The following is a 12,474-nucleotide window of genomic DNA, read 5'->3' on the forward strand; positions in this document are numbered from 1 at the left end:
GTGTAGGACTGAGCTTTTTAAATCCGTTTTGATGTAGATTTGTCAGAATCATTCTTATAGTATTGTTATTCCTGTTTTATTTAATTCTTGAACTTGTAATTTTATGTCTCATGGGATTGATTCTCTCGATGCCAGTGTTGATTGCAAAGTAGCAATTCCATGAGGTTATGCTGATACAGACGAAATGAAAACGTACAGTACATAAATAAAGACTCATACTATATCATTGTTTCGGTGGATTGTAATATCGAAAAACCATCATCGTTATTGAAGCGTTTTATTGTTTTGCTGATCGATGCGTTAGTAATTACTCTGCACTTGTGGGTTCATGTGCCGTATTTACCCTACATCTGGAGGATATCTACATTTCTGAGTGAATATAAGGAAAAATTTCACGAAGGAAGTGTAAATATTGCATTGACACTGGATGTTGCGTCACTCGTGACAATACAAAATGTATCCACTTCACTTGTGAAACATTTCCTTATATTTACACAGTCAAAGTGGAGTTTCGTTTTATTAGATATTATAAAGTCAAAACGCTTCGATTTGCATGGATTTGTTTCAGTGCGATTAACGGCTTCATGACCAAATCAATAAAACAATTTCCAATTATTTAAAAATAATTTTAGGTACGCGACTTTGTACAAAAATGTATATAGAATGCTTCAAACAGCGTATTTTTTAAGATAAAAGAGTATGTGAGAAAGCTTGCCAGAAGCTTCTCGTGGGTCGGTGGTTCTTTCCGGGGTTTTCCCGGCCGCCATGTATAGCCTATCGTGTGCTGGCGTTAAACCCCACAACAAAAACAACAACAAGAAGAAGATAAAATAATGTTTTGATGAGAAAATGAATAGAAATTTGCACAAAAAATCTGTTTACACATTTCTTGCGCGAATTGACATAGTGAAAATTACTGGGGGTGTTAGTGCTATAGTAACATGTCATTCATAACGTAATATCATGAAACAATATATTTTAATGATAATGAGTTTAATTGTAAGGATTTTGCCTGAAATTTTTCATTATTGTTTGCATTCTGGGTGGATTTTATGTGTTGGCAGGCTTGCAGTTTACTTCTGTAACAGAAACTGTATACACTTTCAATTGTCACTTAATTTCTGTTTTCAATTGATACTTATCAATGCCTGATTTCTCCATCATTTCAAGACATGAATATGGTTGTGATGATAGTTAAAATCGCTGCTTGAATATTACAAGTATTACAGATGAATATTACAAATGTCTACCATTTGTCGTTGAGTGAAACAGGTATACAATACTGTATGGATGATACATAATATTGAATAGCCATTAGTGTAGAACACTAATCATAAAAAGAGTTTGTCTTTCAATCCTGCTTTATTTGTTTGGGTTTCAATTTGATGCATTCTTGACGGCACCTTTTCATCGATTACGTAAATGTATTGTGTAAGGGTGGGTGGGTCAACAGTCTTATTACATTTTAAGATCTATTTAACCTGGTGGGTGGAGAGAGAGAGAGAGGAAGAAGAAGAAGAAGAAGAAGAAGAAATAAAATAGGCCTAAATACGGAAATACAGGTCTGAAGAACATACATTAGGGCAGATATGCTTTCTAATTGAAAAATAAAACATTTCCAAAAGTGACACTGTGTGTGGCGATTAAAGTGATATCGCCACTGCGTGTGGCGATTAAAGTGATATCGCCACTGTGTGTGGCGATTAAAGTGGTATCGCCACTGTGTGTGGCGATTAAAGTGGTATCGCCACTGTAGCAATATTAACTTTCTTTCACTATATATTGCAGTATCTCATTATGAGATGTATGATAATAGAAAGTTCTAAATCAGACATAAAGTATATGGAAATTTCAAGACCCCTGTCTCCTGGGAAACATTTCAAGACATCTGTCTCTTGGGAGACATTTCAAAAGCCCTGTCTCTTGGGAGACGTTTCAATATCCATGTCTCTTGAGAGGTTTAGGTTGAATTGTCTGTAGCTTGAAGATGTCTTTTGAAGCATCGATAGCCACTTTTTAAGGTTATTTTTTGGCCTTTATTTTAAAAAGAAGAAATATTTTAAAGAACAAAATATTAGGTATATATTTGATAATTAAGGTCGTATACACTGGCATTAAACATTTATTCTTTTAAAATAATACCAGAATGAAGCGTATATTTTTAGTTGTCAACATGCGTGGTGTCCATGGTAATACGCTCCATTTGAATCGGCTAATCAGGTTCACGTTTTTACGTTAGGGACATTTAATTATAGGGTCGAAGATGGAATACGAGCGGAAGCAGAGCGCAGCTCAGACTCAGGATCCGGATGTTCCACCTCCCTTACCGCCTCGTCCAGGTAGGGGAGGATCTCATTTGTATCCTAGCAAACCAATTATCCATACTCGAGCCAAAATGAGACCACTATCCTGGACCAGGGTCATCTTGACGGACAATGGTAAGAGGATTTTACTCACACAATGTGCCTTGTGATGGTGGGAACAATTGCAGTTCATGGAAATTGTTGCGTGTAATTCAGAAATGTAATATCGATACTAATTATGGACACTCAACATGCTCAGTAAGGATTTACAGAACTGGACAATTAGATATTTTGGATTTATGAAACAACCGGCATTCTGTATTTATAGAAATATACATTTAATTAGTAATACTTGAGACTTAAATGCGTGGCCTTTCAGATGGGTATGAATTCCGATATATTTTGGGAATGGCTATAAAATACACATGTATAAAATATAAACTATTCTAAATTCTCTTGTTACAATGTTGTTACAGTGTTTTCTACAAAATTTTTTATCAAAATGATTGTCTCGGCATTTGTCTGAGATAATCTAAAGTAAATGTGTCATTTTCCTGCGTGTATATTCGTGTCTTTTATATGTAACTTAAATTGTTTACAGCTTGACAGAAAATGCTTTTAACCATATCATATTTAAAACGTTGGAACCTGTCCAAATCAGTCCTTCAGTAATCAGGATCTCTGGCCATTGCGGTCGCATACTTCAGTCCGTCCTAGCTACTAGTAATGGAGTGGTATTGAGTATTACGATTCGCTATCTTATCCACCCTAAATTTTTGGGTTCCCTTACTGGTCTGTTTACGCAGGGCATACTGTACATGCTTGTTCACTTTTGCTGGCGTGATGGCTTTTTATCTCACGATAAAACGCATAATTCTAAAGTCAAGCAAAAATCTTTCTCCATGGCAGATTACTTCGAACGATGACTAGCAACATTACAGCGTAAGAAAAAAGCTCTCTTAGTTATCTTTAAAAAATGTGAGATAGAATTTGTTTAAACGTTATTTAAAGGAATTCTTTTATTGTTTGTCAGTTAGGGTGCATTTGACAATCTCGAATGACAACTTTTTAGTCAGGTAATGCAATCAGGTAATTTAAAAGTAGTTACAAAGACATTTATCTCCATAATGCCCTTAAAACGATACGAGGATGTAAATTTAGTCGTTAAATTCATTAGATCGTCTCCTAGTCAAGTCAAAGGAGGGTCTTTCACTACAGTAGGTGTTTGTTTACCGACTCTAACATGTCACCATTAGACAAATAAATGAGATCCCCTGGTTAACGTGCTCACGCTACTTTCCAACAACTACAGGACACCAATTCTCATTAAGGACTCTTTTTTGACCTTATCATAAGCGGTGCCAGTTTTTAGTTTGTTTAAACAAAGTGGTCCAGCTGTATGGAAACGTTGTGTGACCTTACATAATTGTAATGTCACGGTAGACAAGAATGGTTTTGATAAGAACTAGTTTTAATATCCAAAGTGCAGTAAAAGTCATCTAAGGCAAGTGACATTGCTAGAATTCTAATGTACCGAATGTCGTATTCACCTAGCTATCGCTTCCAAATAAGTCATATTTTGAGGAAAGAATGAGTCAGGTAGATAACCTAGTAGAACTTGACGTTGCAAGTCATATGTTATTCTTTTTCTCTGGTAAGGCAGGGTTATTTGGCTCACACATATCCCATTTAATGTTGAAAACAAGGGAACACTGCTTTCGAAACTTAAAGGATTGCGGTTCCACAAAATATTACTCGTATGGCTCTTGCATTGTACTTAATTCATCTAAAAAATGACAGTTATAATAAACTATCTTCCACTTTGTTCTGGATATTTGGAACCATTACAGTAGAAATACTACGCATTTTTGTGAAGTAAACTCGGGGCTATACGGCATGGGTATATCATAATACAAAAAGAGATCTATATCATAATACAAAAAGAGATCTGCCTCTTATATTGGATATGTCAAAGTTCGCACTTAAATCCTACATTATTCTGTTTAGTTCCATCATTTATGTAAGGGTATATGCCGTATTCATTTTGTAATGCGAAACTCAGCTTTCGTTTTTCTTGACATTGAAAACAGTATGCAGGATACCCGAAGTGAGAGTGTCTTTCCGAATACGTATGTCGCTGTACATGTTTCACTGCGTCCTTGTAAACGTTCTTGTTCTTATTGTTGTTGAGCAATTTTGTTAGAGGATCTTGTTTGTCTTCATGTGTTGCTTTACGTTTTACAGTATATAGGTCACACATTTGAAGACTTGATTCCAAAAATGTTTATTTTTTATGTGTATTATAGACACTGATGGTGTACGCTCAACAATATGGCATACCATGACAGAACCCAAACTGGACTATGAAGAAATCGAAAGGTTCGGCTGATTCTTTTAAACGTTTTTATTGATAAGTTTAGGTTTAGATTACCGAGGCGTATCGTCGTGCAAAATATAGTCTGGGAATTTCTCCTTTTGCATCAGGTTATGTCCACAATATCTGTGTCATAACCCAAGAATAGCAAAGCTATGGCAAATAAAACTGATATTTATTCGAAAAGATATATATCTACTAACTTGTATAAAATATCTTATAAACTTTACGCGATATATCATGTGGTGTATAAGAACATTTGACGAGATTTTGCATTATGAAATGTATCTTATATGTTTTATAAGATGTATTTACAAGTCTGTAAGATATTTCCATAACTTTATAAGACATCTTATATATGATAAACTTTATGATGTATCTTATAAGCTACATATTTTAAAAACTTTTTGAGATATCGTATTATTCAAAATTAAATTAAGGTCTTAAGTTCAATTTATAAACTGTATAAGATATCGTGTAGACATTATACGATATTTTATAAACTATGCGCCATTGTATAAACTTTATTTGATGAAGTTTATTGCATAACTTGTAAATCTTATATGTTATAAAATAAATAAGATATAAACTAAAATAAATAAGATATAAACAGAATCTCATAATTCAGACAACTCATAAATGTTATATTCTATTTATACCTTTTGTAAAATACCTTAATTAAAATTATATATATATGTATGTATGTATATATATATATATATATATATATATATATATATATATATATATATATATATATATATATATATATATATATATATATATATATATGCGATATCGTATAATGTTTATAGGACATCGTATATAGTTTAAGAGGTATCCAGTTTTTGGAATAAATAGTAATTTTTTGGCATACAAAAATTTAGCAAGTAAGTTAATTTTGTTTTCGTTGGTTGGTGATTTACGGAGAGCAATACAAGAAGGTCATTCAGTGGCGAGGCAACTGGAATAAAGTGACTTGCTTGAGGATACTGCACTGTAAATGACCCATACTGATCCGATGATAGTATACGAACTTTTGTACCCTTTCAGTCATGATTCAGGCACCGCTGTTGAAAGTTAAAATTTTGTACTTAAAAGACCTCATTATTAACAATAAAAGATAGGTCAATAAATTGCCATTTATAAACACTCGACTAGGAATAAATAGGCATTAAATTGGGAGGCAGTTACTCTATATTCGTAATTAATTTGCTGAAAGCGGCATAAAACTTTTGAACATGCATAATAATACGTGCAAGATATCACTGAAGCACAATAATTATTTTTCTTTCTGCGACCTGATCAGGACACTCATCCATGTACACGGCCCAACATACAAACGTGCTACCAAATGAGTTATGATAACCAGCTATAAGTAAGCGCTCAAGTAAGACCTACATGGCCTTGTAAGTAGGCACCCAGTAAGGCCTACATAATATTTCATATGTAGACACACATTAAGGCTTACGTGACGTTTTATAAGTAGGCACTTTGTAAGACCTACATGACCTTTCATAAGTGGGCACTCAGTAAGGCCTACACGAACGTTTACTATGTAACTAACGTTTCGCTTGGTACTACTCACATACTTTTAACAGGATTTTTGAGACAGATTTGAAACAAACATAACAATCAGTACCATGCATTTTTTGTTTATAATGACATCGATTGACCAATAAAGTGATGATAAGTACGCAGTATCACTGCCATGCTCTGCTTATCGTTCGGCCACCAATAATGGCGATGTGTGTTGCGCAGCTTGGCTCTGATAGATTTATCAGTAAACTGACACAACCGGTACTACATTCTCCTCCCCCATGACTTAAGAACATTTAAAATCTAAATCTATACTGCCACCAACTCAGTCAAGAAATGCTCACAGCAGTAGACATTCATACAAAACAGCTTCAAAAACCGAATAGTTTGTTTCTCTGCATCGACGCTGTCGCTGGCTTGGGTTTTCGAATGCAAAGATTATAAAATTTAGTACATCCGTTGCACAGATCGAGTATACCGTTTTGAACGTCCCTTTACATCGACTAAATTCTGCAGCTGTGCAAATCAAAGAATTAAGCTAATTTTGAAAATTTCGGTAACTATACCTTTATTATGGGTAAATATTTGGGAACAAAAAAAAAAAGTTCAAATTTTATTTTGAGACAAGTCCAATTTTTTGGCTTAATAGAACGTTCTTACTTCTGAGTTTTGTGAATGTTTCAGTTTCAAAATTGATTAGAATCATTCTCGCTAAATGCTAATTTAAAAAATATTAAGAAAAAGTTATTCATTATTACCATGAAAATGTCTACATGCTGTCAAGACAAGCAGTATGAAACCAAAATACGGCGGTAGTACTTCTCTAGTATATCATCGAAATGATAGTCATAAAGGGTTCGTTACGCGTCTTTGCGGCAGTGCTGTCAATGTTTCCAGGGGAAAATGCTTTTGCAAGATGTGACGATATGCTAAATAACTGCTTTCAAAGGCAGTTCAAGGTACTAATTTAAAACGAACTCCAGGAGAAGTTCATTACCATAATCGCATATCGATTAATTAAATCTGCAGGTTATTTTCAACTCCTGACGGATCTCAGACTGATGGCGCTACTCTCTATGATGATTTGGTGATCAGACGGGGAAACTACAGACAAAAGGTACCACGGAGATATGCACATTTCTTTCTTTCTTTCTTTCTTTCTTTCTTTCTTTCAAAATTTCAAAAACAATACAACCAGAAATAACACTCAAAACATCCCAAATAACAATTAGTCTCAATATAATAGTTTTATCATGTTATGACAGGGACGCGAACGCGTTTAATCAATCAGTGACCAGCCATCTATTAGTCAATAAACCAGTCAGTTATTCCATCATCAATTGGTCAATTTTGTAATTGTTGTCACGTATAATTACTTCTTCGCTTGTTATTATATTAAAACAAAATTGTTACCAAGGTTATAAATTTGGTCATTTTATAAAGCCGAAATTTAATGTGTTAAAATTACTTACAATCGTGGCAAATATTGCCTTATGGTCCTTTATTTTCCAGTGTCCGAGGCTGTGTCTCGTATTTTTTTTATATTATTTCCCAGTGTCCGGGGCTTTGTCCCATCTATTTATTGTACAATATCCGAGGTTTTGTCTCATATCTATTATTTTCCCATGCTTTGTTTGCTCTTGTGCGAGAATGCTCAAGAAAAGAAGTCACTCATATTATATTTTCTTGTGTAGTTGGTAGGAATTTTTGAAGGTGAAAAATCGAAACGGATCATACACTGCATGCGTTGTCTTCGTGCTACTCTTACTGACGTCATCGGAACTGTATCAAGCCTTGATACGTCACAAATTAACCACGACAGGTAAGGTGAAATGTACCTGTTTACCAAATATAAGTTTTATCTTTTGAACTTACCTATACAGAGATACCTGTATTATTTCATGACAGTACAATCCATTATAGTTCAGGTAATCACAAATAGTCAATGATACAAGAATATGTTTGTGGTGATTTTTTTTAAAGGGTACTTCAGTACAAAAGTGGCGAAGTAGTGCCAACAAAAGGGTCAAGTTACAAATATAAAATTGAATATAAAAATTTGGAATATAAAACCATGTAAATAAATGTATAATTAGGTATAACAAGATATAATATAAATCATAAAACGTAATGATTTTTAAATTATGTAAAGTCAATACGAAATAACAGATATTGGTAACAGGAACAAACAGACAAGCTTGGTATCCTATGGACCATATTCATACTTGCTTTACTTTCTTAAATTAAGTTTTGTATATCCTGGATAGCTAGGAAATCGAAGATTGTATTGTCCTAAGTTGTATGCTGTTACATTACAATCCCAAATGTATATACTAAGAAAATAGTTAACTAGCCATAAGCTCTTGACATCACCCCAGTTTTCGTTCTAACTGCATTTTTGGAAGAAGCATTGACATGCCCTCAGATGTGTTTTTCAAGGTATTTCGATAACGATACAGGTGGACAACACTCGAACCTTGACCCTGAATGGTCATAATTAAGTCATAGGTCAACCAAGTGCAAATGAAACTTCCACATAATATGACACCCTTACAGAGGAAAACCTTACAAGATTTTGACAAAGAGCGTTAATGAATTATGAGCAATATATTTTTGTAGCTTTATTTAGTAGAAGCTGTTGTCCATGTTTCGTCACATTCCCAGAATGTGCCATGAAAAACAGGGATGGATGCCATTCTCGATCCCACGCTGTAAGGGGGAACTATAGAGACTAGAATTCAATCGAGTACAAAACCCTGACCGTTTAATTTAGATGTAGTTGTTATTTAAATTTGTGACAACCTCATTAATGTAAAAATGCCAGGTAGTGAGCCAAATTACCCCCAGATTGTCTTTAATCGATGTTTAAAGATCAAGTAGAGCTAATTAATGATACACGTTGGAAAGTTGTCTTAGTTTTTAACACGCATTTTGTTGTGAGTAGTTGTATTATGAAGAGACGTCGCGACGTTATGAACTTTATATGCAATCAGATTCGTTTTTTTTTTTGAAGTTTGTTTTTCTCTCATAAATTTATCTTTGTCATCTGTAAGATGTATAATTTTTTACCAAAATGAAAATTTTAGTTCATTTGTCTCTACTGTAATTTATAGGCTTGTATTACAAATCAAATCAAGCAAAATTGACCTACATACGACTACCCCTCCCTCTTTAGTTTATAAAAGCGTAGATCCTGCGACTGTTTGCAGTTCCTCTGTATATGCTTCGATCGCATATGATTGCCTTTGCATATTTGTATTTCCTTCGTTAAGGCTAGAGACAGTCAAAACGCCTACTGAAACAAGATTGGCCTTTGTACCTTTTGTAAAGTCACAATTGTAGAAACATTACGTAATAACCGTCTCTTTCTAAAACTGGTAAAATAATGAAATCGAGAAATCTGTGTTCTGAATTTCATGCCATGCAAACCCTTTCATTTGAATATGAAACAAAGCTGAATTTGAATGCTTGAGACGTTGGATGCTATTGCTGTGTTGAAAAACTGCATGTGACTACCATAATGTATTTACCTCCCGGATTAAAACAAAAGGACTCCGGCTGCTATCAATTGCCAGACGAAAAATATCGTAAAAAGTAAATGTCTTTGAAAAAGAATCATCTAGTTCTTGGCGTCACCTTTCTGTCGAAATTATGATAAGGACTATACTTCGATTTTATTTCATTTTCTCTGTTCTCTAATTCTGGAAGTTTAAATGTTATGAGAAGAAAAATAAAGAAAAAGAAATATATACTACTTATTTCACATGTAACTACCATCGTATGTGAAGACAACATATTGTTGAATTTCATGCATAATAATTAAGCTTTTACCCGTATCGTCATAACGGTGACATAAGAAATGTTTGATATACTTCTTTTATTTTTTAAATTTTTATAAGTTTTTCTTTTATATGGGATTAAATAGAAGGGTGTAGCTATGGATGATCCGATATGATATAACCTCGCCGTTGCTTTCTTAAAAGTTATATATTTGCTACCTTGAACAAGATATGCTCTAAGCACTGTATCAAAAGCAGACTTTAAAGCAAAACGTTTATACAGGCTGTCGTTGACGTACGGTCGATACGCACAGGCTGTCATTGACGTACGGTCGATACGTACAGGCTGACATTGACGAACGGTCCATGCGAACAGGATGACATTGACGTACGGTCGATATGATCACCACAGAGAAGGCACAAGCTTAGAAACTGAACTATAAATATGCTCAGGAATGGGCTACATGTTGTTCTCTCGTGTATTTTGAACTGATTTCACGCGGCTGTAGAAACTAAAAGTTATAAACGACGATGCGAACGTAGTGCATGTAGATATGAAAAAAGGATTGATATAACTATGCCGCATTTGTTTGCCGCTTTAAGAAACATTCCAGAGGCTAAATTTACAAACATTTAATAAGTGTTCTTTATCACACCGATGATACGCTTTGCATATAGCGTGTGCAGTTTAACATTTTTGATGCGACAAAATGTTAACATATCACTTTATGTGATTCTGATTGGTCCAAATACACCCATTACCATACAGCGCAGTATTCTTTTTACCGATTTGCTAAGACCATGGAAATTTTTATTACACTACTTTCTGGAACTTTCTGGTTTTACTATGAACATTTTGCCGGCAAATTTTCGAATCGATTGCCCAAGGGAAATTGGGAAAAAGATCACGTTCGTCAGGATACGGCCAATTTACCTCACATAGTCTCGTTACAAATAAAATTAAGGGTATAGGTCAAAGGAGAGAGGGCGGGGTTCTTTAACATGGTACCCAGCTTATGACAAGTATAGCATAAATTTTAACTTATGGTAGTACATAGAATCACCTCTCTTTAGAGAAGAATGTGGACCTTTACGATTCTCAAACTGAAAGAAAGTTCTTCAACCACCGCATTTTCCCCCGCTTTAAAATAGCCCCAAGAAGCTTATATAGTGATGCAGTTCAGATCCAAATAAAATTCGTCTGTGTTCCAATTCAAATAATGCATATATCGGGTCGCAAATAATTTCTGCAGCCAGTAATCATCCATTCACATGAATATCTAACAACTGGAATGTTTAGCAGTGGAACTGACACGCTTTAGGTTAAATCATTGTAAACATTCTAATCGCTGTATATACCTACCATGTGGCTTGTCTATCATGTTATACAGGAGTTTTCAAAGGAGTTCTAGTGGTGAAAAACGATATCTGTGTCAAATGTTCTGTTGATCTGGAAGGACAGTTGCTCATTGAATTACAATTTGTAAAACGTATACGCTTCGATGTTACTGGATATAAAACTGCATTATTAAATGCAACTAGTCTGGGAGTATTTTTTACATGCAACAAAGCAATTGTGTGACGTTAGAGTCAGAATGAACGAAATTATTCCTTCTTTCTCTTCAATTAAATTAAAACCTACGTGATAAACATAATCTTAAGTGGGTAACGATCTAATACTAAGTTTATGAAACGAGCTGAACAATTTCCATCTTTTGTGAGCCCTGGTCATGACTTATTTGAGATCCTGTATTTACTTATGAAATATATATCTATTCATATTTATACAGATGTTTCTTTTGTATAGTTATGAACATGCGAAAGTGACAGTAACTCTCAAGGACTCTTCTATCTGCATCGTGTTATTGCTCGAACGTTAGTTTATATTCCTGTCAATGATTATACATGCAATAATAACATTTACCTGCATATGAGAAGCGAATATTTTATATATAAGGTAAATATAACAGTCAGTATATGCATTACAGTAATTTTAATACTTTGCTTTTTCATTGTAAAGGAAAAAGTCTTTAAGGCTTAGTGGTTTTAATAAATAAGAGGCAGTCCTATGTGAAAACTTAATATCAAAGAGCTTGAATGGTAATATTACAACCAAGATTAATAATAACGGATATCCGTACGTTTTATCATTTTCCATATTTTGAGTACTATATCACCTTTCTGCACACGAATAGCTGTCACTAAGCCTAAAAATTATCCATAAACATAGAAAACTCCTTGTGTCAACCTGACTCAGCTAATGATGATACTGACCAAATGATGATATTGACCAAATAGACGCTCTAACCATTAGGCCACCGGAGCGGTCACCCAAATGGATGCTCTAACCACTAGGCCACCGGAGCGGTCACCCAAATAGACGCTCTAACCACTAGGCCACCGGAGCGGTCACCCAAATGGACGCTCTAACCACTAGGCCACCGGAGCGGTCACCCAAATAGACGCTCTAACCACTAGG

General features: G+C 34.5%; 1 protein-coding gene across 1 annotated transcript in view; it reads left to right on the top strand.

The window, feature by feature from the left end:
• LOC149783040 (uncharacterized) overlaps positions 1-12,474 on the top strand; it is a 35,117-nt gene that overhangs the window by 6,671 nt on the left and 15,972 nt on the right. The window contains exons 3-6 of the mRNA XM_089934634.1: positions 2,256-2,438; positions 4,610-4,682; positions 7,246-7,333; positions 7,911-8,038. Of these exons, the coding sequence (XP_089790760.1) occupies positions 2,256-2,438; positions 4,610-4,682; positions 7,246-7,333; positions 7,911-8,038 (472 nt within the window). The remainder of the gene's footprint in view (positions 1-2,255; positions 2,439-4,609; positions 4,683-7,245; positions 7,334-7,910; positions 8,039-12,474) is intronic.

The sequence above is a fragment of the Sinohyriopsis cumingii genome, chromosome 15 (genome assembly GCF_028554795.1).
Source record: "Sinohyriopsis cumingii isolate HCF-2022 chromosome 15, ASM2855479v2, whole genome shotgun sequence".
In the NCBI taxonomy this organism is placed as follows: Eukaryota; Metazoa; Mollusca; class Bivalvia; order Unionida; family Unionidae; genus Sinohyriopsis; species Sinohyriopsis cumingii.